Below are 25,811 nucleotides of genomic sequence, written 5' to 3'. Positions count from 1 at the left end.
CTAGAGAATGTCAGTACCACCTGGCCAGTGTCATGGATGGAGTGGATTGGAGACTCTCTGGCATGATCAGCCTGTAGTGCCTGGATTCACAGCCTTTCCTTCGTCTTCCTCCCTCCCTCCCTCCCTCCCTCCCTCCCTCCCTCCCTCCCTCCTTCCCTCCTTCCCTCCCTCCCTCCTTCCCTGCCTCCCTCTCTTCCCTCCCTCCCTCCCTCCTTCCCTCCCTCCCTCCTTCCCTGCCTCCCTCTCTTCCTTCCCTCCCTCTCTTCCTTCCTTTGTCTCTCTGTCTCCTTCTCTCTTCCTTATTTTGGCTTAAAGATTTATTCATTTTTATTTTATGTGTATGGGTGTTTGGCTGTATGTATGTATGTATGTATGTATGTATGTGTACCATGCACATGCCTGGTGCCCAAGGAAGCCAGAAGAAGGCTTTAGTTCCCGTAACACTGGGGATATACAAGCTGTGAGATACCACGTGAGTACTGGGAACTGAACCCAGGTACCAGGCCTGTGCTTTTAACTGCACCAGCCCCTCTTTGGTGCTTCTTGGCCTGTTACCATGATGAGTTTTATTTATTTTTCTATTATGAAGTACTTTTTATTAGTATACTGACCCCCTTTGTTATTTTGAGGAAGAATCTTATGTAGTCCAGACTAACTTCAAACTCACTCCACAGACAAGGTTGGTATTGACCTCTGGATCCTCCTGCCTCTGCCTCCAAAATTCTGTGATTCAAGGCTTGCATTACCACATTTTTAATAAGACTCTTTTAGTCTCTGCATTGATTTCTAAAGCTATGTAATCCTCCGTTAGCTTCGTCGTGAGGTTACAAGAAGTCACATGTAGATCCCCAGGGCGACCCACCTCTCAGTTTTGTGCATGTCCACATGTATATGCAAAGTCATGCCATACAGTTCCTTCTGTAGTGGGTACCCTATTTCTCTTTCTCTTAGCACCCTCAATGTTTGACTTAGGACAACTGGTTTGGTTTCAGATTCCATCTCTAGTTCAGTTTCCTGATGTTGCCTGCTGCTACCCATCTTGACTTCTGTAAAAGTGAGGTTTTAACCAGGCTAAGTTCTAGAGTAGTTTTCAGAATATTTCAGATGCGAGTGATCTAAGCCATGGGCTAGTGAACAGCCCATGGGTCATATCCAGCCTTCCATCTGCTTTAGGACATGTCCTATTCCAGTGCAGCCATGTCATTGTTAGGTGTTTTTTTTTTTTTTTTTTTTTTTTTTTTGTTTGTTTGTTTTTTTGTTTTTGTTTTTGTTTTTGTTTTTCTCTGTTGGGCTGCTTTCTTGCTACAGTTAACACAAATTGTGTAGTTGGAACAGAAATTAAATGAAACCCAAGTTTTTCCTGTCTTTGCATAGATAGGTTTTGGTCACTCTTAAGGGCGCATTTCCTGTTTGAAAACATACATGGTAAGTGTTTAGGAAAAGCTGGGTGTAGAGAAACCTCTCCTGTACTCCTCTGGCTAATTAAGTTGAAAGATGTTTCTTTTCATTTAAAATTTAGCTGTTAATTATCCGTGTAGGGTCAAAACTGTGTAGCCCGTGTATAAACTGAAAAATGGCTCAGGGATATAGAAAGGGGATACTTTATAGAAAATTATTAAGTGTAAGTAGCTTTATTTGTGAGGATTTTTGACTAATCCTCACACCATTTTGTGGTAGTTATTATTGAGTTGATATTTCTGGTGGGGGGGGATTTGAAACTCAGAAAATTAAAATAACAAAGCTATGCGGTACATAGCCACATTCCATGCTGTGTCTAGGTGCATACTCTCTTCAATCACCTAAGTGTATGCTAGGTCCTTAAAATTGCTTAAGTCTCATTAACTGAGGTGCCTGGTATTTGACTATTACTTCTTTGAAGAGAATGAGAGGTATGTAATTGAGCTTACTCCATTCTGGTTAATTCAGTCTTAGGGAAGAAGGATGGTTATGAAGTCAAAGTCTAGAATTTGCTTTGGATCCTAGGCAATTTAAATTAGAAGGCTTACCATCAACGTAATATTGGATTATACATATTAAGCATGTATCTTCAGTTAGAGGTGGAACTCCAGGGAGAAACAGTTTGATAATCAATGGGTGTGTTTGAAATGAATTCTTTTCTCATCAATAAGAGTTACTCCTCCCTATCCATAAACAATAGCTCTGGACTCAAAGGAAACATGTTAGGGGTTCCCTTTCTTTGCAAGGAGGTAGGCTCAGATAATATTTTCAGATACTAATTAATTGTAAGCAGCACAAAGGGTTTTCTTCCAAGTGTGGATTCATTATCTTAAAAATGCTCATTCATAAATTTTCTAAGTTTTTTCCTCGCTAAGGTCCTCAGTGGCGCTAAATTAGAATGACCTAATATGATTCATTTATCTTCTCCTAAAGGCATTAATTATTTATATGTACTTGAATATTTGTGTGTGTGTGTGTGTGTGTGTGTGTGTGTGTGTATGTATGTGTATGTGTATTTGTTTTAATTTTCAGACATGAATTGAAGAAAAGGTGTTGTAGTCTTTAGGGCTGACATAGGCACACACTACCTGGGCATTGGTCATGTTCGTCAATTCTCATTTTATATTTTCAATATTTCCAGCAATGTGGAGTTAGCATACAAAAATCTATGAAGACATTCCAGCATTTTTCAGAGGAATGTTATCTGATAGCTGTTCCCCCACCCCCCAATAAAGTGTTTTTCTGGGAAAAAAGATCCGCTCTAATCAACTGGAACATTAGTCAACAAATCTTTTTTATCCTTCAGAATTGTTTTGGTGGTGTATATTGGCATCTTTGGGCATTTTGATTTCATACCTGGTGATTTTATGTTGTGATTTCTTCAGGTTTAATTTTTCGTTATTTTAATTGTGTGTGTCTGTGTGTGAGTATATTCACATGAGCAGAGCTGCCTGTGGAAGCCGGAGACATTGGATCCCAATGGAGTTGGAGTTGTAGGCATCTGGGAGTCCCCTGACCTTGGTGGACTCTTCGCTATAGCTGTACATGCTCTTAATCACTGCGCCATTTCTCTAGTCCCTTATATTGCGATTTCTAATTAGCATAATAAAAGGGGCACCATTCAAAGCTTTTTTAATTTAATACTGACTGTGGTCTAAGTTTCTATCCTGTATTAGTTTTTGTCTTGTCCCAGAATGAAGAAACATCGTTTGAAATAGATTACCAACTAAGTGTATGTTATTGCTTCACTACTGGTGAAGGTTGATTTTTTTTCACTTTCCTGAGAATCATCATACAGTTGTACTAAAGCTATTGTATTTGCCAACATAGTCCATGATTTTCCATATGTTCTTTTAAAGGTGTGTAGTTTTCCCCTATGCTTTGAGCTAACAAGAAAGTTCTCCATGTCCATAGCTAAATGGAGTTTGTTCTGTGGAAGCAGTTTGAGATCATTCTGTTTGTTTCCTGCATTTATACTTAATAAGGAAATGACAAATCGGTGGGTGCCTTGGAAGGCAGAGTGGGGAAGATTCCACTACAATGTCTTTTCAAAGCCCACCTTTCACAGATTGTGCAGAATGCGCTGTCTAGTCCTTAATGACTTTATATTTTTTTCCTGGCTCAAACTTGTTAAAGTTCACCAGATCCTGGGTATTATTAAAAAGCTAGGCTTTAGGGCTGAGGATGTCGCTTAGTACATACTTGCTTAGCATGCAGGATTCCTAGCATTGTATCCTCCAGGCCATGGACACTGGATGTGTTGACACAGGTCTGTAATCCCTGAACCAGGGAAATGGAGGCAAGAGGATTCAGAGTTCAAGGTCATCCCCAGCTACACAGTGAGTTGAAGGCCAGCCTGGGCTATACGAGACCCTGTTTCAAAACACCAGCAAAACCAACCAGCCAACTAACCAACCAACAAAAAACAAGAAAACAAACAAAAAATATACAAAGAAGTTTGACTTTAGATAGGATTTGAGTTTTGAAAAAGTTATTTTTTGCATCTATTTATTTATTATTTATTTAGTGTGTATGCATGCTTGCATGTGTGCATGAGTGCATGTATATGTGTGTGTACAAAAATTGGGGAGTTTTTTTTTTTTTATGTAGCTTGCCAATTAAACTCAGGTCTTCAAGGTTGGCAGCAAGCACCCACCTATTTTAAGCCATCTCGCTGTCCTCAGAAGAGTTTTAGTATGACTCATTTTTCTCATAATTTTCCACAAAGGGTCTCCATTCCATGTTCTCTCATGCACATACCCTGTTCTTAAACAAATGCTCAAGAGTCCTCCCAGGAGGAACCCATGTGTCTCCATGCCTGCCAGAGGGACTCTTAGCAATCACTACTTGTTGGGTGTCACTTTGGTGGTGGAGTCACAGACAAATTGTCCTTGCTCTACTGAAAAACTTCCCACCGACTCTTGGGCAAGTAGCTGTAATTAAATTTAGTGGGCTACATGCAAAGTAAAGACAGGGAAATGGAAGGGGGACCCTTTGAGAAAGAGGTCTTGTTGAGAAGAAAGATGCCAGAGGGAGAGGGAATGGGGAAGAAGAATGGAGGTCAAGATAATTGAAAGTCATTATAGAAACATAGTGAACTGAAGAAGAATCTCCACAATCTAGATATTTAAGCACTGAGGCCAGAAGTGTGTGTGTGTGTGTGCGTGTGTGTGTGTGTGTGTGTGTGTGTGTGTGTGTGTGTAAAAGATGGATGGTTGGATGGTGTTATTGAATGTTACTTAGCACCTAACCCTTTGAATGAGCAGTTTAGGGATGAAAAAAAAAATCAGTCTGATACCTATATTCAGCTGGCCTGGGTACAGAGTCCCTTAACATGGCTTGCAGCAAGGTGAATTGATACTGTGATGATGGAGCTAACCCTTAACTGAGTGATCAGTGGAGAGCAATCAGGAATCTGAGATGTTCCTCAGGAGTAATTCTCCACCAGGGGTCAAGCACGGTGGTCCCTACTGCTCAGGTGTGATTTGCGGCTACCCACATGCTGCCTTATCACTAGGAGCAGACAGAACAACTGGAAGCTGAAGGCACCACCCCCTTCCTTTGTCTTCTCTGCTGAACAGAATGTTGTCAGCACCAGTTCAGATTTGCCACCCACTGTTGCTTCCTGCAGCTGAGTGAAAGTGAAGATTTATTAGGTATATTTTTTGTTTATGAATTAGAGCCGTGGACGCAACATACAGCTCTTACTCCAAAAGGAGTGGGCTTGTTTAGAGACACATACCATGATTGTGGTTTGGGAACAGGAACTCTGGTTGCCCTGAATGACATGCTCTAGTGCAGAAGTGATTCCACGAGCTTTTTTACGGTCACAGGACACAAGACCGTCATGAATGGATGCATGCACACAGGTCGCTACAAAGCAGGGACTCTCTGGCACAGGCCATAGATGTTGATGATTTCTTCGGCTTGTGTGTTCATGTAACCTGGTGCTATGCTAATAGCTTAGTTATCCGATGAAATTCCCAAGGAATATGTTCTGCCTAATAGTCCATAGCATGGTAAGTCCCATATAAAAAGGTTGCTAATAAATGACTATTAAGGAACCTCAAGGTAATTTTGGCTCTGGATCTCGAATTCTCTCAGTCTCCATAATCCCAGAACTTTAATGGGTCCATAGACTCTTTACTGTTGGAGTCACTTTAACTCTAGAGAGCCTTACTTCAGCATCTCTATTTAATTTTTGAGACAGAGTCTCACTATGTAGCCTTGCCTGGGCTGGAACTCACCATGTAGACCACACTGGCCTTGAACTCACAGATATCTGTCTGCCTTTGCCTCCTAAATCTTGGGATTAAAGGTGTGTACCACCACATAGCCCTGGGCATTTCTCTTTTAAATACTGTGTTTCAGGAACATGTGTTTGGGGGATCATATATCACAGAAGCCCGTGCAGACTCTGAAATCATCAATAGGAATATGGTATGATAAAGTTTGCTCAGGATCTATGTTAGGAGTGAGGATGAAGCTTAGCTGTACAGCACTTACGTAGCATATACAAGACCGTAGCAAACCCACTTGTCCCCTACCCCCTCCCCCGCCCCCAATCCAATTAAACAGGATGAGAGGTGTGTTATGTGCTGTCTGTTGTAAGCTGGATCATATTGCTGCCTCAGTTTAGCTCATTCCCTTTTTATACTCCACATGGCTGCTGGGTGCACAGTTTTCTCAATGCACCTCTGGGCAAAAATCTCATAGTGGTTTCAATGCCACCATAGAATAATGTCTAACTTTCTTTTTTGGTAACTGAAACCTTTCATATTAAGTTGTGTTTCTGCCTTACCCCTCCATGCTTTTCACAGCTATTATTCAGAAATGTTTTCGGACCCCTGACAGCACCAAGTTCCTTTACGCTTACATCAGTTTTCTCTTGCCCCCCCCCCCCCCCTTTACAAACTCATTTTTCATGCATGGCTTTTCTTCTTTTCACAATAAGCACAAGGCATCTTCCTTCCTTCCTTCCTTCCTTCCTTCCTTCCTTCCTTCCTTCCTTCCTTCCTTCCTCCCTCCCTCCCTCTCTCTTTCTCTCTTTCTTTCTTTCTTTTCTCTCTCTCTCTCTCTCTCTCTCTCTCTCTCTCTCTCTCTCTCTCTCTCTCTCTCTCTCTCTTTCGTTCTGAGACAGGATTTCTCCGTGTAGCCTTGGCTGTTCTGGAACTCACTCTGTAGACCAGGCTGGACTCCAACTCACAGAGATCCACCTGCCTCTGCCTCTCAAGTGCTGGGACTAAAGGCGTGCACCCGGCTTGACCAAGACTTCTTAAGAGAAGCTTTTAGAAAGTTTTCAGGTTGGAAGGGAATCGAGGTGCTTAGGAAGAAGATAGTATATTCCCACGATGTGGGGTTGGACTCTTGGAGAGAGCTACTGGTGTATCTTTTCTTGGTTCCCCCTCCCTTCCTTAGGTGTAAGTTAGTCAACCTGATTTAGTGCGTAGAGTTAGTTCTTTTGGTTTCTTTAGAGTTCTGATCATCTTGTTATCACATGTGCCATTCTGTTTCATTCATCAGCTTAGAGTTATTGTTGTATTCCATTTCTTGGCCTCTACATTTGGCCTTCACTAGTCCTTAATCGTGAGATGGATACTCCCATTACAAAACTTCATATGAAAGTGTGCTACCGCACGTTTATAAATACGCTTTCTGTGTAACAAATAGGTCTGTGGTACTTCCTGGATCAGAACTTCTTGTGAAATAGAAATTGAGGAGTCATCTTCAAGGATTTTTCTTAGCATGCATGTCAAGCTGATCAGTGAATGATTTCAAGACCCCTTTGTCATATTTCTGATGTAGCAGGGACAAGCAATGTCCACCCACTTATTTTATATAGCTATTCCCCCTGTTACTGTTAATCTGAACACTGGAGTCTAAAATTAACCATGTCTATGAAGGGCAGCAATTACAGCCATTTGTCTTCCAAATGAGTCAATGTGATTCCCACTGATCGTTGAAATTTATATACAGAGGGCACCCAGACCCGTGTAAAGGGTAATGGCGGCCCCACGGGCATACATTGCAAAGCAGTAAGTCTTTTTGGGCTGTAATAGAGAGTTCTATTTGTGAGAAAAACTTTTTACCTTGTGATGTAAAGATGTATTTCCCAGTAACCTCCTTTTGTAGATTTTAAATGAATTAAATTAATTTTAAGTGAAATTAATTTTAAATGAAAAGTACATCATCTTTCACGAAAGTCTGTGTAACGAAGGTCACAGTAAGCATGTTTAAAAGACAATAATACGTGTTCCAGCTGTTGGGCTGTGGGTTATGGTGAAGGATTACTGTAGTTATAAGAGAGGCTTGAGGAACCCACAGTGTGTTCTGCTTTTGAGAAAGGGTTTGAGGTTGTGGAGCTTTCTGTCCTTTACAGTTTCATTTCTGATGCAGCTGCTGTCTGTCATTGCTGAACATGGTGCCTTTCAGTCACATCCAAAGTGACAAACTTTTGAGGAGCAGAGTGAGACGAATTTCATGGTCTGAGGTTTACCACCTGTTAGCTGTGACTGCTTGCCTTAGAATTCCCCAAGTTTCTCCACACAGATCTCCATGGAAACTAAGCAAATAAGCCACTTGAAAGGAGGCAGGTTATTGGTTTTTCTCATTAAAGCCACTGCTAGATTTTCATTAGCTGTAATCCATTTTCTTTCAAGACCAGACATACAGGCCACTTCTTATTTTCCCGATTTGAGTAAACTGAGTAAGTTGACTTGTGTGTATCCTTTGTAGATGAGCTCAGAAGCAAAAGTAATCATTTTCCTTCTGCTCTATGGTCACATCTGAAAGTAAAGCCAGGGAGGCTGAAAGATGGCCCATGTAAAAGGGGATAGGCTACACAGACTATAAAAGTCAGGTCATTAAGCAAAGTGGAAGTCTGAGCATGGTTATGGCTAATCTGATTCATCTTGTACTTCAGTTTCCCTCACTTTAAAATCATAAACTGTGTTTGAAATTAATATAAATAATAGATAGAAAAGCTTACCCCCAGACCTCAAGCACTATTTAGATCCTGGTAAGCTTTGGGTGTTTAATTTGCTGTAGTAGATATCATGGATGTCTTTTAAATCATGGGATTGTTAAGGCTTAAATATGAACTTCAGTGTTTTGAACTTGCATGGCCAAGAAAGTTTTCATGCTTCCTGCCCCCTTTGCAATAAAGATGTCACCAGTGTTTAGATTGTAGTTTTATAAATTGAAGTAAAACCTCATGATATATACATTTGTGTGGGTATGTGTGTGTGTGTTTGAGACAGGGTTTCTCTGTGTAGCCTTGATGGTCCTGGAACTGCTTTGTAGACCAGGCTGGTCTTGAACTCACAGAGATTTGTTTGCCTCTGCCTCCGAGTGCTAGGATTAGAGATGTGTGCCACTACACCCAGCCTGTGCGTGTGTGTGTGTGTGTGTGTGTGTGTGTGTGTGTGTATACACCTTTTAAAAATAATTCAAAACTTCAGCTTTCCTTTTGGGGCTGAGCCCAGTAGAATATACTGAGGTTTCTATTGGTATTGAGTTTTTAATAGGAATAGTGGCCAATAGGAGTGTCACTGACAAGATCATGAGTGTCATGGTAGTTACATATTTTACCCAGGTATTTGCTTCTTCAGTACTTTCCTCACATGGAGAAAATGTGTGCAGACTGTAACCATGTTCCCTGCTTCCCTTCCTAGGTGGCTGTACATTTGATGATGGGCCAGGAGCCTGCGACTACCACCAGGATTTATACGATGACTTTGAATGGGTCCACGTCAGTGCGCAGGAACCCCATTACCTGCCCCCTGAAATGCCTCAAGGTGAGCTGCATTCTAACTCAGTGTCCAGGGGATAGTTTTAGTACAGACAATATTTTCTCACTTTATGTGTAACAACAACACTTTGTTATAATAAAATAATTTATTATTATTGGTCTATTTGGTAACAGCTAAAAAAAATCTTAAAATATTCTTTACCTCTTCCTTAACAATGTTCTATAACCCCTACTCTATTCAAGAGTTCTTATTACATATTCTTTTCGCTTTGGAAAAAAATATGAAACTTAGAAAATGTTTTCCCCCCTTCATAAGAAGTCAAAATGACTAAAACTAGAAAAAAAAAAGAAAAAAAATCAGAAGAAAATTTATAGAAAACTATAATGAAATCCAATAATTTAGAATATCTTTGATCATATTTCACTGTGATCCAGTTAGACTGTGGGCAAGCACTTAATAGTCTATAATCAGGAGAGAAATTGTCTCCTTCTCTCACAGAATATGAATATGCCACTGGCTCTGTAGAGAAACGCCTTGGAGACAAAATGACCAAGGGAAGATGTTATCTGCAGAGATTTTGTGGAAATAGGGCAGAGACCTGTTTCTTACTCTCCTAGAACTTGTTTTTGGTACTGACTTTTGATTTTATGGTAGTATATCTTCTGATTGCTTAGGACTGGTCATGATCTTTCTGTTATTTGTGAAAAGCACATTAAGGTAGCGTATCAATATATACCTTCCCCACACTACAGTATGAGACTAGTGTTTCTTTCAGCTCTACGTATTAGTTTTGAACTAATTCTAAGTTGTGTGTTTAATAATAATTTGATTAATTATAAAGATCAGAAACAAGCATAAAATTTGAGGCATACTACTACCTAAGTGAACAAGTGATGCTTAGAAAGAAGCAAATAATTATATATAGAATTATGTATGTATAAAGGATCACATTCTTACATTATTATTATCAGTCATTTAACTGATATATTGATTTTCTACTAATAATTTCTTTTGCAGTATAATTTTAGTAGTTTATTATAATTACATAAAGATATCTTAAATTGATTTTTTTTTCTGCAAATTCAGACTATCCTTCATAATTGACAGTGAATTTTAGACATCACTGTTGGAAGTGCAAATATCAATTCTGGTGTCTGATTAAAAAACCTTGCTGGTTAATATGATTCATAAAGACGAAAGAAGAAGCATGGATGATGATCAGCAGAATATGAAAAATAGTCCAAGCAAATAAATTAAAACCTAAACCATAGATCTCTAGATGAGGATTATAAATAAATGCAGTGAGTCTATTCTTTGGAAATAATTTGTATAGTTCTATTCTGTGATGCAGGCCTGGATTAGGGTGGCTATTTACTTTGAACTGTAGATTTCCTTGGCTGAGAAGGCAAATGATATTTTGAGGTTAGACTAAGGCGTAATTTTCTTTGTGGAGGAATACATTGATGGGCCGTCTTTAGTTGACAACCTTGGCTTCTTATGGTTGACCCTGACACTTTTGGTGGAACCACTGCTCTCCGTGCATTGGTTTATATTTTTCTCTCAAATGTACATAAATTATTGCTCTGGCTCATTTTGATTAAAGAAACCACTGTACATTTTCACTTGAGTTTTCTCAGTGGTATATTTAGACTTAATGTTTCATGTAATATTAAAAAGGTGGGCCGGAATGCACACATTTTGACTGTTTATCATCAGAGAATAATCAGAAAGACGTTGATTTATGGAAATGTTGCCATTACTAATTGCTATTGATGGTGGGTAATGAGCGCTGAAGAGAATGTTCAGATGACCTTGTTGGCTCACCTTTTTACACAATGACTTAATCATTGGGTACAGTAAAGGATGATATGCACAGAAAATGAAAGTGTTTGAAATTCAGCCATAGCCTCCAATTAATAGCACATTAAATAATTAATCATGCAAAGAAGGGAAAAGGTCATGGACACTTTTTTTTTTTTTTCCAGAATGTAACTATGTTTAGTCTGAGGAAAAGTGAGAGAAGTACTTGTATTACTTTTTTCTTTCTTTCTTTTCTATGTGTGTGCGTATACATGTGGGCTCAGGTGCCTGTGTGGGTTTGGACATGTGAGAACGGGAGGACATCTTGGGTGCTGTTCCTCAGGGACTCTCCACCTTGGTTTTGAGACAACATCTCCAATTGTCCCGGAGCTTGCAGAGTTGGCTTCTCTGGCTGGTCAGCGTGAATCCTTCTGTCTCATTCTCTGTTTTGCCTTATAAATTTTTAAGTGCCTCAATCTCGTTCAGCATTTTTTTAAAATCTTTTAACCTTTGGTGTGAGAGATAGAAGTAAGGGTCTCACACTTGAATGACAAGCACTTCACTGACTAGTTTTTTTTCTACTAGCCCTACTCAGTTCTTTTTACAAGGTGTTTTTGTTTTTGTTTGGTTTGGTTTTGTTTTTCCTATTTTCCTTCTGATATTCTTTTAAAGAACCAACTGAGCGTTAATCTGTCCATATATTGGCAAAGAGAACATAATTAGGCTTACTAATTTTAATGACCCATTTTGGCGAGTTGGCTCAGCTGTTAAGAGCACTTGCTGTTCTTTTAGAGGACAAGGGTTCGATACCCAGCACCCATAGGCAGTTCACAACTGTCTATAATTCTAGTTCTAGGGGATCTGATGTCCTTTTCTGACCTCCATGGGCACCAGGCACGTACATGGGACATACACACATACATATCTCTAAAACACTCATATACATAAAATAAAACTATTTAAAATTTTTTAATGACCCATCATTTCTTTTTTCACACAGATAGGTAGGCATGCTTACTACTTTATTTACTGAAAATACATAACTAAAAACAAAAGACACAGATGATCCTAAGCATCTGGGCCCTGTGTCTGAGGAAGTCAGTCTGTGTGAAACAGACATGGTATTGAACCCTCTGCCATTCTTGGACGTTGTTAATTATTGACTTTTTATTGGCCTTCAGAGGTTTTAAAAAAGAAATGGTTAATCGACAGTTTGGAGTCATAAGGTCAGAATAAAGAAAATGAGGAAATTAACCTCTCGTGAGAAATACGCAACTTTTAGTGACTGCTTGCCATGTTCCAGAGCAGTTCTTAGCTTGTTACATGACAATAATGACGATAAGTGGACTACCTGATGTTTGGAAATAGCGTGCAGAGTAAGTGAGTCCTGTAGCCAAAAGTCATATGACACTAGGAGAAGCTGTTAGTCAGTGAAATGCAAAGTAACAGCCATAATGAGAAGCTGGGCCACCCCTGTGACACCAGGTGTAGCTGACAAGAATACAGAGTGAAGGAAAACCTCTCAGGCTGCTGTGGGCTGTAAATCTGCACAGCCGCGTTGTACAGCCTAATGGCCAGTTAATCCATTCTTGGATATGAGCCCAGAAGAACCGAGTACATGTGTTCATTCAAGGAATGTACGACTGCGTATGGCATCGGCGTCCTTAATAGTTCCAAGAGGAAGACAGCCTGAATTCTTGTCAGTTGTACAATGTACCAAAGCGTGGGAGTGTGTTCATATGATGAAATCACACCACAGCATGGGAGAATTGACTCGTGCTATACATAGCAATATTGATGGATTTCACCAACATCATCAGGAAATGAAATCAGACACAAGAGTAGATATTGTCTTTTTACCTCCATAAGTTTCAAAAATAGGCAAGCTGATTGATGAGTTTAAACCTGTGTGTTAGTGCCTTTGGGAGGGCATTGAAGGAAGCTTTTGGGGGATAGCTGGATGCTGGATACCCTGGTTATTTATTGATCTGGGTGGCACCTGAGCTGCTCCCGGTTAAGAAATTACTGAGTTACCGATGGTGAGTTTTCTTCTGTCTGTATCTTCTAAGTTAGTACAAAGAGGCACGTGAGTAAGACTGGTGTTCACAAGCACACTGTTGAGAAGTTAGAATAATTATAATGTTGTAGGTTAGCAAAGGAGATATTACAGGAGACCTCAGATGGTACAGAATTTTCTCCATCCTGGATCCCACTTTGCATTCATCTTTGGGCTTATGTATATTTCTTCTCTTTGTGTGTGTGTGTGTGTGTGTGTGTGTGTGTGTGTGTGTGTGTGTGTGTGTATGTGTATGTATTGGTTCAGTTATCCATTCACCAAATTCTTGCCCAAGTTTACTGTATCTTCATGCGAACCTCCGAGGGGTGAGGAGCTTCCTGGCTGGCATGAAACTCCCCTTGTGTCCTCATAGCTTGACAGTCTCTCACTTTACTTTGTATGTATGTCAGTTGAGGGTATCCTTGGAGTTTCAATTTGATTTTATTTTCCCTCACTGGCCCATAATGTTCCCATGCACATAGAACATACTTGAAAACTTCAATTTCCAAAGACACCATTTTATTTTATTTTGTTTCAGACAAAAATGGTAGCTTCCATAATACAAGGTTTAAAAACTTTTTGTTAAAGGGCCCGAGGAGATGGCTCGGCGGGCTAAAGTATTTGCTGTGAAAACATGAGGACCCGGTACCTACATAAAATATTGGGCATGGCTTTATGTGCCTGTAACTGCAGAATTGGTGGTGGAGACAGACAGATCCTGGGAAGTTGCTGGCCTACTAGCCCAGTAGACACAGTGAGCTTCAGGATCAGTGGAAGACCCTGTCTATAAGGTGGGGAGTGACAGAAGAAGGCACTGGGTGTCTCTCTATGGCTTCTGCCCTGATGCACCCACCCTCACCCCTCCCCATACCTCCGCCCACCGTACACCATGCAAACCCACCGTACACCATGCAAACCCACCACACATGTAAATAAAGAAAAGATTTTGTTCATAATTTGTGAAGCTTTGTCTCTCTTCTTAAAGAAAGCAACCAAATGAAAGTTTTTGTTTCTTAAACATTGTAATGAGTAATTTTAATGTGATCAGAAGACTGTAATTATTCAGTAAACTTTTAATAAAAGGTAGCATTGATTTGGCATATGTTTGCATGTTATTAATTAGTATAGAGGGAGAACCACCACTTTCTCCTCCTTCTCCGCCAGACTAATATCAGTCTTTCACACCGAAACCTATTACATTAATACAGAAGAGAAACCACAGTGAGTGTAGATGATGGACAGAAACAGAAATTATTCTTTGATCTTACACACATTTATGTCTGTGATCTTGATTTTCAAGGATTCTTTTATGCTTTTGACCACATGAAACAAATTTATTTGCCCATTTGACTATCTGTGCAGGTCTAGACCTGAGAGTGAGGGATGTGATTGACATGTAAATACATTTGTCTTTTGCTGAAATTGTAACTGCTTTTTCTCGTGAACACATTTCTCTGAAATGATTAATTGCATTTTACTTTACAGTCTCTAGAGTACCCATTTGACAGTGTTTCAAATTATGACTACATTAGATTCCACCTTCAACTTGCTTCTTTCTTCTGATATAAATCACTGCATGGATTTTTTAGCTTAAATTGCACATACTGTATGTTATAAAAAAATAAAGGCTCTATTTCAGATTAATCGGAAGATTGGAGGAGGAAACCGTTTCTCTCTCTTGTAAAACTTAGTGAGGTGTGATCCAATAGTTTATGGCCTTACAATTTAGAAAACGGATGAGATTATACGGTAGAGGAAGAGACATGAACATTGCTAAGAAATGAGCCTTTATATTAACTTCTTGCATTTAATACCAAGTCTTTGTTTTCTTAGATTTTAAGCATGTTTTATTAGCTAGGTTGTTAAAATAATGCTTACATTCTTTAAATATTTATTTGGTGAGCTTCACTCTTGCTTGAATATTCAACAGGAACATACTCTTGAGTCAACCGGGTTTGGTGCTTTCTTCTGCTGGTATGATGTGGTGAAAATAGAGTGTTTGATGTCTCCAGTTAAATACACATGACAGCATTTACAGGGACTATCATTATTCCAACTTTATCAAGGTGGTCACTATGAGGAACACTTAGAGGCTTCAAGCTAAGGCTTGAAGGTAAAGTTTGAAACTGGTTTTCCTAACTCGGAGCCTTTCCTACATGCATCTTGGAGACAAAAGTTAGCTATCAACTAATGGATTCCTGAGTTTTTTTAAGAAGTCTCTCTCTCTCTCTCTTTGTGTCTCTGTCTCTCTCTCCCTCTCTCTGTGGGTGGGTGTGTACAGGGGTGGGTCTGTGTGCACAGCTGTGTAATGGCATGTGTATAAAGGTGAGAGAGTCAGTGGCTTACTTGAAACAGTCTTTTTTTTTTTACTGTTTGTCAGTCTAGCTGGATCCTGAGCTTCTAGGGATTTGACTCTCTCCACCTCCTTCTTGCCAAAGAAGCTCTGGGATTCCAGCCCTAGTGCATTTGGCTTTCTGCAGGTCTGGAGATCCAAACTCCACTCCCAATGCTTAGATGACATGTGCTGTATCCATTGAGCCGTTATTGCCCCAGCCTTATATATATTTTGTAATTCTCATGAGAGCCCGATAAAACATGAAGCATTGAGATGCGTAGAGGACTCACTTGCTTATGGATAATCAGGACAGGTCAGTACTTTGCCACAGTACCACCTTGCTCCTATCTTGGTATAGCCAGGCTGACACATTTCCTTGACTACAGCATAGGTATTCAAGTCCACTGTGCAATGTTACTTATTTTATTTAATCTACAGCGATTTTCTACTGTTGTGGAAGTGAAAATAAAGCAGTTTGTTTTCAGAACTTTAAAGCTTCAAATGACTATCTATTAGTCTGCCAGGGAAATAGCCTCTAAGATTCCCTGTAGCTAGAATGACTACTGAGCTTCAGAGTTTCCTCCTGGGATGCTCATCCTTTGGGACAAGGCTTTGCCCTTCCATGCATTTACCTTTACGTTATTTTTAGTTATTTGATGAACACTTTCCATCTGTTGGTCCGAGCAACCTCTAGAAACACGTATTTATTATCCACCGTGTCATTAGAGCGTGTATGCTAGAAGAAAAAACCCAGGGACTCACAGAGGGAATCTGCGTAAAGTCAGGGTTTGAAAATAATTTTAAGGCTTTGTTTACAGTGGTGTATTTTAGGACAAGAATTATGGGCTCATTTCAATGTGCCTTTCCAAACCATGTCATCATTATGACTGCTGGTGTTTTCGCCTCGAGCTCAGGCACACAAGATAGTTTACCACATTTGAGTTGCTTATTTAAAAAAAACAAAACAAAACAAAAACACCAAGAGTTAGAGGCAGGGTGAGGTAAGGAAGTGAAAGGGTGTTCTGTAGCACTTGAAGGGTAAGCCACTAAGGAATGACTGCTTTTTAATGTAAGGATTATTGCCCTTATGGACACAAATGCAGCATGAAGAATGCCTAAATTATAGAGAACAGAAATGGCATGCTGAGTGAGACAGGACTTTTCTCCTGCTATTTCAGGTGCATGATATATCTAAGTTAGATATGCTCCAATATATCTCACAGGGGGAAAGCATTTTAGTATTAAAAGAGAGAGAGAAAGAGAGAAAGAATTATATTGGTGTCACTACTAGAGAGTATCCAGCTTTCTACATGAATTACAGATAAGAATAGAGAGTCATTTTCAGAGTCCATGCAGCCATCTTTAATATATACCTTAAAATCAATATGTAGTCCAGTGCAACAAAATTACTTTTCCTGGGATGAGGGTGACTTAAGCTGTGGCTATGACCTTATGTTTTACCTTTCCAAAAATAAACTTGTCTCGTGATGCTGGTGCCTATCTGGGCTTGGGGGCTTATTAGCTTCCAAACACAAGAAGGACCACATGGAAATAAAGAAGCCCCAAAGGAACAATAGACAAATAATTAAAATAGTGATTTTGTAAAACTCTATGTGAAATTAATACGTTCATCCTAGCATGATGCAAAATACATTCATATGCTAAATTATATCCAAAATGCTCTACTACCATGAAAGCCTGTTGGCCTTCAAATCCAATTTCCGCTGAGACAATGATCATGTTACTTTAAAAGGCTCTTTCCTCTTCCCTAAAGAGGAAATTATTGACCGAGAAACATTTCTCAACAAAATCTGTGTGCTTTGCGTGTTTACAGCCCATAGCAACTTAGAGAGGTCTGTGAGATCGTTAACTCTTGACTTAGCAACATAGACTAAGAAAGTGCTGACGGCTTTTTGAAGGTTCATGAGAAGCATATTTAAAAGGACAGTCTCAGAGAATTCACTAATTGCTTATGGGTTCCTCGACTCTCCACTGAGGTCTTTAGTACTTGCTCATTTATTAAGTATGAAACAGAGTTGGCAACTGTGTGTTCTCTTATGATGTCTGTATGTGTGTACACCTGTGTGCATAAGCACATATGTGTGCATGTCTGTAGAGGTCAGAGGTCAGTGTTGTTTCCTTGATCCCTACTCTTTTAGGTTTTTTTTTTAATGTTTATTTACATTTATTTTATGTGTATGAGGTTTTTGCTGCATGCATACTTTTTTTGTTTTGTTTTTTGTTTTATTTTTGAGACAGGGTTTCTCTGTGTAGCTTTCCTGGAACTCACTCTGTAGACCAGGTTGGCCTTGAACTCACAGAGTGCTGGGATTAAAGGTGTGCGCCACCACCATCTAGCTGCTGCATGCATTCTTGTTTCTCAGCATGCATGCATGGTGCTCATGGAGGCCAAAGAAGATGTCAGTTTTTTTTGTTGTACATGGTTGTGAGATGCCACATTTCGGGAAGTGAGCCAGGGTTCTCTACAAGTGTATCAAATGCTTTTAACTGTGGAGCCATCTCTCCAGCCCTATCATTTTAGTTTTGAGAAAGTGTTTTTCTGTACCTGGAACTTACCATTTTGGCAAGACTGGTCAGAAAGCCCCAGGCATCCTTTCTCGTTTCTCCATTCCTCAACATAAGCACCACTAATGACCTTTTTTTACTTAGGTTCTGGGGACATTGAAAATTAGGTCCTGGTATTTTTGTGACAAGCACGCTACTAACTGAGTCATATTCCCAGTCTTGGGGGTGGAAAGTTGATATTCAAAAAGTCCGTTTTGAGTGTGATTTTTACTCTTGCTCTATCAGTCTCTGTCCATCCATTGATTTACCATCTAGTCTAATTAGTCCAATTTGTACCTCATGCTTGAGTGTATGTCTGTCAGTGCCAAGAGGAGAAGGAGCTCTTCACTGCCGACTTCCCATCCGGATCACTTTCTCTCCTTGCCTGTGTGGAACCCAGGCTGAGTGCAATTGCCTCTTTACCTAATGCACACAGCCAGGCAAATGTTATTGGAACAGTGGTGGGACAGATGTTGAGTAGAGAAGGAGCAGGGAGTTCTGCTAGAGCTATGGTAGGATGAATCTGCAATTACAATTTCAACACCTCTGTCATTTCAAACCCTAAAAAACAAACAAACAAACAAACAAAAAACCCCCCAAACCTACATATTTTTCTATTAACATTCTTAAGAAAACAGATTGAAAACCTCATGCCTATTTCAAGTACCTCCTCCACGTGGTTTCTAAGTGTAAATGTGTTCCATCTCCTGAAGTCAAGTCATTTCCCCAGCAGGAATGAGCCTTTCTTAGTATCACTCAGCCTAGGATTCCATGAATTTGAGGAGGCACTATTCCTGCTTGTTGTAAGGGCTCTATGGGTATTGATTGATTCCATACATGAATATTGTCTTTGTCCCTTTGGCAGGCTTATCATTCCCTTTTTGGTCAGAATATAGCACTCCATAAAACGCAAACACTTTGGCACAATTGGCTGTCTGTTACATTTGTGCTAAGGAGAAGGCAGATGCTTAGGGTGCTTGTTCTGTTAAACACCTTGCCATTGACTGTTTTTGAAAAGCAAAATCTAAGTAAAAAATATGCGATGTTTTTTTAATTTTTGAAGGGGTACTTTAAAAAGTCAGTGTTTTATTAAAGATTAATGATAAGAATGAAGAACATTAGCAGAAACCATTTAAATAAAAACAGAATTAGCATTTACTATATACAAGGCCCTGAGGTGGATCCTTGACGTGTGTGTGTGTGTGTGTGTGTGTGTGTGTGTGTGTGTGTGTGTTTGTAAGCGTGTAAGCTTTTATATACATAGATGCGCACATGTGCAACGCTCCTCCACACCCCCATCCCCATACACTTGTAATGTCCCAAAAAGACAGTGTACCTAGGTTCCATTTGTCAGGTGTCAGTTCTTGAAGTTATGTTTAAGTCATGGTTAGTTATTGGGTTTGGAGACTGCAATCTTTACTTTGAAGTTGACTCTCTGGGAGCTGTGGCTCAATGTCCTGGAAGAGTCTGGCTGATAAGTAAGTGACTTCAGCTGCCTGTTTCAGTGAGGCTTGCTATTGAAGACATCCTAGTTAGCAGTCCAGGCCCACGGTAAAGGACTCCGTTTGTGGCACCAGCAGTGTAGAACACAAGCTTCAAGCAAATGTGTAGGAATGCAGAAACCACTTGTTCGGTGATGGAATGGCCACAGTTAATTACCATCAGGGCGAAGAGCAGAAATACCAGGGCAGGGGCTTAACTATTCCACAATCATTTTAATTCTGTTTCCCCGAGGGTGAGACTATGTGCAGAGTTTTAGGGTGTTAGCAGATATCTAGAATCTTCCTGTATCAGACACATTTTTATTTTAAACTTATTTTTCTTTTATTTTTGAGAGAGGATCATACTATGTAGCTTTGGCTGGCCTGGAACTCACTATGTAGACCAGGTTGGTTTTGAACTCTGAAACCTGACTGCCTCTGCTTCCCAAGTGCTGGTATTAAAGGTGTGTGCCATCATACCTGGGAAGAAATGTATTTCTACACTAAAAAAAATTTCCTGAGCAAATTTAATAGGCACATTGAACTTGTCTATCATGAAGCTCTTCTCCTTGTAGAGCTCTTCCAGGGGTGCTGAGTGAGGAAATGACAAGATGTAACTTTTTAGCATTCCAGTTTTATTCAGATGTGATACTTTGGTCAGTCTGGTCAGTCTTTGTGACTGACCAAAGTACTTTAAGAAATCCTAACGACAGTTTAAGAAAAGCCCAAGACATATAATTGGGCTCTGGACTGTCAACATTCCAACCTCTTGAGAATCTTATCTCACTGAATTTTGTGTCTCATCATGCAAAGAAGACTGGAGAGTGACTTCAGAGGGTTTGACTAACACAGTGGCCTACGGGCCCCGGAACCAGGGAGTGGAAGAGGCATGGGGAGCCTCAGGCGTAGGAAAGGGAAGGACCGTCAAAGTTAATCTAACTTGGATAAAAGCTTTTGTAGGAAACGCCTTGCTTCTCTTCAAAACTATCCTTTGCAGGTATTCTATTTTAAAGCAAATAGAGATCTTTCTGAAAACTCTTTTTTTTTGTAACAATTTCTTATATTGGTCAAGTCTGATCTTTGTCTAATTTCTTTCATATCGTACAGCAGAGACTTACTTTCTTGACGATAACGATGCTCTATTTTCCTTGCACTCACATCTTATTTAGTTTACAAGAATTCTACTTACTGTCAAAATTCCTTCCTAAAAGTCAGATGTTCTCAGTCAACATGCTGACAGTAGTGAGCTTTCTATGATTATTATATCACTATTATTTTTTGTTTCACTGGAAATTAAATGAGCACCTCATTTGTGTTTACTGCTGCACGGCACTCCCGTTCCCAATCCCCTAAGTGGAAAAGAATTAAAACGTGTTATATTTCTAACAGAAGCACGCACGGTAAAGAGATAAGTAGACTGTCTTGTCCTGGAAAGAAACAACCTTCACCTCAAAGGGATAAAAAGACATAATTTATTCTGATGCAAGTATAAGTGACCACAGCCCCAGGGGGAACACACAGTTAGGTCTTCCCAAAGTTAGTGCTTCAACATGGACGCAGTTTTGTAGAGTTTTAACAGAACAAAGAGAGTTATGTATCAAGGCTCTAGAAAATACCATGATGGAAACATCAGAGAGGCAAGTTTTTCAGTTTTCCCTCCCGTAGGCCTCAGATACTACTGATGACAGACAGCTTTAGCTTTCTGGTTGGTGGAAGCCACTGGTCTGATAAGTTAATAGATCCCACAAGGTTTTTATCTATAAGTCACAGGATGTTAGTTCTGACACAGAGTTGAGCAAGGAATGGCTATTCAGGGCTCTAAAACTAGTCCAAGATAAAGTATAATTAGGTTCTGGATCTGCAGCATTCCAACCTCTCTACATCACTGCAGTTCTAATCAATCAATCAATCAATCAGTCAATCAGTCAGTCAACAGTCAATCAATCTTTGTAGAAATTCTCATTTATAGTCCAATGCTTAAACTATTTCCCCCAATAAACAGATACTATTTTTATTTCAAGATTGCTTTCTATGAAAGTTTGATGACAATGTAAGAAAAGTGTAGCATGTATCTTAAAAGGTCTTATTAATAAAATCAAACCTGGAGCCAGGTATTGGGGTGAATGCTGGAAGATCAGAGAAGCAGAACAAGCCACAGCCACCTCACCTTGCCAATTCCTCAGCTGATCCTGTTTCCTCAGACTGGAAGCTTCTGTGTCCTCATCCAAATGGATCTCAGCTGAACTGCTTCTTGAAAGCCTGAAAGGCTCTAGTTCCTCGTCCTCACGCCTTAAATACCTTTCTGCCATCACTTCCTGGGATTAAAGGCGTGTGTCACCATGCCTGGCTGTTTTCATTGTGGCTTTGAACTCACAGAGATCCAGACGGATCTCTGCCTCTGGAATGCTAGGATTAAAGGTGTGCGTGCCACCATTTTCTGGCCTCTGTATCTAGTGGCTGTTCTGTTCTCTGACCCCAGATAAATTTATTAGGGTGCACAATATTTTGGGGAACACAATACCACCACAGTCTTGATTTTTTTTTTTTTTTAATCTCACTGAATTTTGAGTCTTACCATGCCGGGAAGACTGGAGAGTGACTGCAGGGGATTAGGTTGTTGCTCTATCTGAACAATATTACTTGGTGTTATGTAATACGCACGCCCTCTTTATAGTCACTCTTAGCATTTCAAAACATTGATGATATTTGGATATTATTTCTTCTCTTTCCTGCCCCCTCCCCTTCTTCTTTGGTGAGGAATGAACATTGAATTTTATGACCTTTTTCCTACCACTGAGTGACACACCCAGCCTCCCTGTTAGCTGTGTTTGAGTGCTGCTGAGAATGTTAGGAGGGAAGTATAGCTGAATCTGGTGGCACACGCCTTTAGTCCCAGCCCTCAGGAGGCAGACAGATGCCAGCCTGGTCTACAGAGCAAGTTTTAGGATAGCCAGGGCTATACAGAGAAGCCCTGTCTTGAAAAACAATGTATGTAACACACCCCCATCCCCAAACCAAAACCAAATTGTAGCTAGAGTTTTCCTACCTGGCCCACAGTCAGGACAAATCTCTCTCACCCGCCAGTCCCACACCACAGCCACTCAGACCCAACCAAGTAAACACAGAGACTTATATTGCTTACAAACTGTATGGCCGTGGCAGGCTTCTTGCTAACTGTTCTTACAGCTTAAATTAATCCATTTCCATAAATCTATACCTTGCCACATGGCTCGTGGCTTACCGGCATCTTCACATGTGGTTTGTCATGGTGGCGGCTGGCAGTGACTCTCTCACCCAGCTTCCTGTTCTCTCAATTCTCCTCTCTGTTAGTCCTGCCTATACTTCCTGCCTGGCCACTGGCCAATCAGTGATTTATTTATTGACCAATCAGCAACACATTTGACATACAGACCATCCCACAGCACCAAATCCCCACCAAAAAAATTCAATTGACAGAATATCATTATTGACTTCTGTTCATTTTAAGTGGGGCGGTGGTGGTGCATATCTTTAATTCCAGCACGGGGGAGGCAGAGGCAGGTGGATCTCTGTGAGTTCTATGCCAGTCTGGTCTGCAGAGCGAGTTCCAGGACAGCAGAGGCTGCAAAGTTCAAGGACAACCAAGATTACACAGCTCAGGGACAGCAAAGGCTTGAAAGGCAAAAAGGGCTGGGGGAGACATATAAATAGTTGCTTATGTAATAAAAACCAATGAATGAATAATTCAAAATCTTTAGAAATGTGAATGGGCTTTTGTCCACCTTTCCTCCCTGCCCCAGCATGTATTAGTTATCTTGGAATTGGGATTTTTTTGAATACCTTAAAGTATTGAATGACAATATTTCAAAGGAAAAACTTGAGGACTTCACCTCAGGGGTTTAATTTAGCAGAATGTAATATAACTGCAGTGAGGATGATACTATTACCCCGTTCTTTGTGTTTCTGCATTTTTCCCCTCTTACTTGACATCTTGTGTCTTCTAGTTTACTGTGTTTAGCTGGGCACCATTGACTTTTTAATCTTTTACTCCATTTTAAAATTGAAAACAAGGCTGACTGTTGTGGTCATGTGTCACCATCCACTGCTGAAGGTCACATTTCTCTTTCGTCATGATAGCACAGCTTTTCTGTTACTCTTAGTGCCCGGCTTGGATGATTTCTTACTAAACCAATAATAGTGGTTCAAAGATGCTTGGGATTTTTTTTTTTAGCTTCATATCTGTGTGCAGGAACTGAACACCTGCAAGAACTAATGCATCATCAGAGTGGACTGAAAAGAGAAACAAGCACTGCTTTGACGCATTCACTGTCCATGTGTATCAACACTGATTATGTATGTCTGGGAAGATAACACACCGTAATTGAATACACTCCTCTGTGCTCACTGTCCATTTTTGACGGTTAAAATCCCCAAACTCAAATGTTTCATAAAAGTCATTTGATAGTTATAGCAAGAGAAAAGCCTTAACTTACTGAAATAAATCTACCACATCTAAGAGATAATTCAGACTGTTGGTGATCTTTCTTTTATTTTATTAGAATAGTAGTGTATAAGTAAGATGAAAGAGGAACTAGATTACCCTCTTTTGAGTTCAGATTCTATTGTTTGGGATTCTTTGAAGGCATTTAACCTTTATGAGTTTCCATTTTGCCATAAGTAAAATAGAAATAAAAGGATTCATATTCCTTCTCTCATTTTGTTGCACCAATAAAGTTCAGATATTTATGCAACATCTGTCAGTGTCCAATGTGCAGTTGTTTTGTAATAAATCTTAGTCACCTTTTCCCCTTTGGCTCTAAGGTGACATGGCTAGTTAGTAATCTCATTAATCTGTAAGAAATTGATTTGAATTCCTCACTTATTTTTAGCACTCGGCCATTATGCTTCCTCAGTGGACCATTAGGAATTATTTTATGTCCAATTCAGACATTATCCGATTTCGACCACACGCAAGACTCCTAATGATGCCTGAAGATTATTTTTTAAAAATGAGGAGGTATCTTAGTCTGGGTCACTGAATCTCTTCATGAACATTGAATGTTTTTTCCCCCTTATGAACTATAATCCTTCTGTTTTGCTTGTGAATTTGTCTACGGTCACTTTCTCACTCAGTCAAAGGTGATGTCTTTTTACACAGTCTCCGCTGTAACTCTTTCATTTCAATCTCCCTGTTCTGAAACCGCTAGCCCCATCCAGAGTTTCAAGAATTCAGTCTTTTATTTTCAAAAGATTGTATTGCGAACCTCTTCTCTTTCAAGAATAACGTTTGTATGTTTTTTCTCTCTGCTGTTAAGTAACTTTCTTCATGTGCTGCGTCACTGTGATCAAAGCCCCATTTGCTGAGTGGAGTTGGGAGATCTCTTCCTTCCTTCCGTTCCATCTCATTACCTGCTATCCTTGGGAAAACCTGAAGAAATTGCTTTGAGCCTCATTGTGCTCGCCATTTCTTGTAACTCGTTGTTTGTTCTGAGTGATGTCTGATGTAAAACAAACAACTACACAAACATTATTAAATGACAGAATGTTCCGCAGTGAACAGGAACATTGAAGTAAGCACCTAGGGATCAAGGCTTTAACCACTACTCTAACCAACCAGTGTTAGGGAGGAATGTAGCCGGAAATTTCTCCAGTCCTGCCTGGCTCTGCCATCCGGACGAATCTCTCCCACCTGTAGTCCAGCAGCTGCTTATAAAATAATCACTCAGAGGCTTTATATTAATTACAAACTGTATGGCTTATGGCTTAGGCTCCTTAGTAACTAGCTCTTACAACTTAACCCATTCCTGTTAATCTATGATTTGCCACTTGGCTTCATGGTATTACCTGTTCTCTCACATCTTGCTTTTCCTGGCGGCAGCTTGCTTAGCATCCCTTCACTCAGCTTTCCTTCCATCTGTATCTCTGTTGGATTCCCCGCCTGGCTCTATTCTGCCTTGCCATAGGCCATAGCAGCTTCTTTATTAACCAATGATAGAAACACATATTCACAGCTTACAGATAGACCATCCCACAGCAGAGGAATGCATAGCAAACATGCATTTTCAAAACCTGTGGATGTCTGTATTCTGTAAAGGATTATGTATTTCTGGAAATATTAGAAGGTCTTCTTTTTTCTTAATTGCCTGACGGGGCAAAGAAAGATCCTGTGGCACACACCTAAGTGTTTCTTATTTGTTAGCCTTGACCATTACACTTATTTATTTATTTTGTGTGTATATGCACATGCATGATGTCAGAGGAAAACTTAGGGGAGTCACTCTTTCCTTCTACCATGTGAGTCCCAAGAATTAAACCCAGCTAGCATAACGGACTGTTACTCACTGAGACATTTTGCTGGCCCTACTTCAGAACCCAGACTCTGATTT

The 25,811-nt window shown here is 40.0% G+C and overlaps 1 protein-coding gene across 2 annotated transcripts in view; it reads left to right on the top strand.

Moving 5' to 3' along the window:
* The window catches only part of Ptprk (protein tyrosine phosphatase receptor type K), a 457,202-nt gene that overhangs the window by 44,377 nt on the left and 387,014 nt on the right, over nt 1–25,811 (top strand). For both annotated transcript variants that reach the window (XM_059272616.1, XM_059272615.1), the window contains exon 2: nt 9,132–9,254. In XM_059272616.1, the coding sequence (XP_059128599.1) occupies nt 9,132–9,254 (123 nt within the window). The remainder of the gene's footprint in view (nt 1–9,131; nt 9,255–25,811) is intronic.

The sequence above is a fragment of the Peromyscus eremicus genome, chromosome 8b (assembly GCF_949786415.1).
Source record: "Peromyscus eremicus chromosome 8b, PerEre_H2_v1, whole genome shotgun sequence".
NCBI classification, from domain to species: Eukaryota; Metazoa; Chordata; class Mammalia; order Rodentia; family Cricetidae; genus Peromyscus; species Peromyscus eremicus.
The sequence above is the reverse complement of the archived record's forward strand: the minus strand, read 5'-3'. Positions and strand labels throughout refer to the sequence as shown.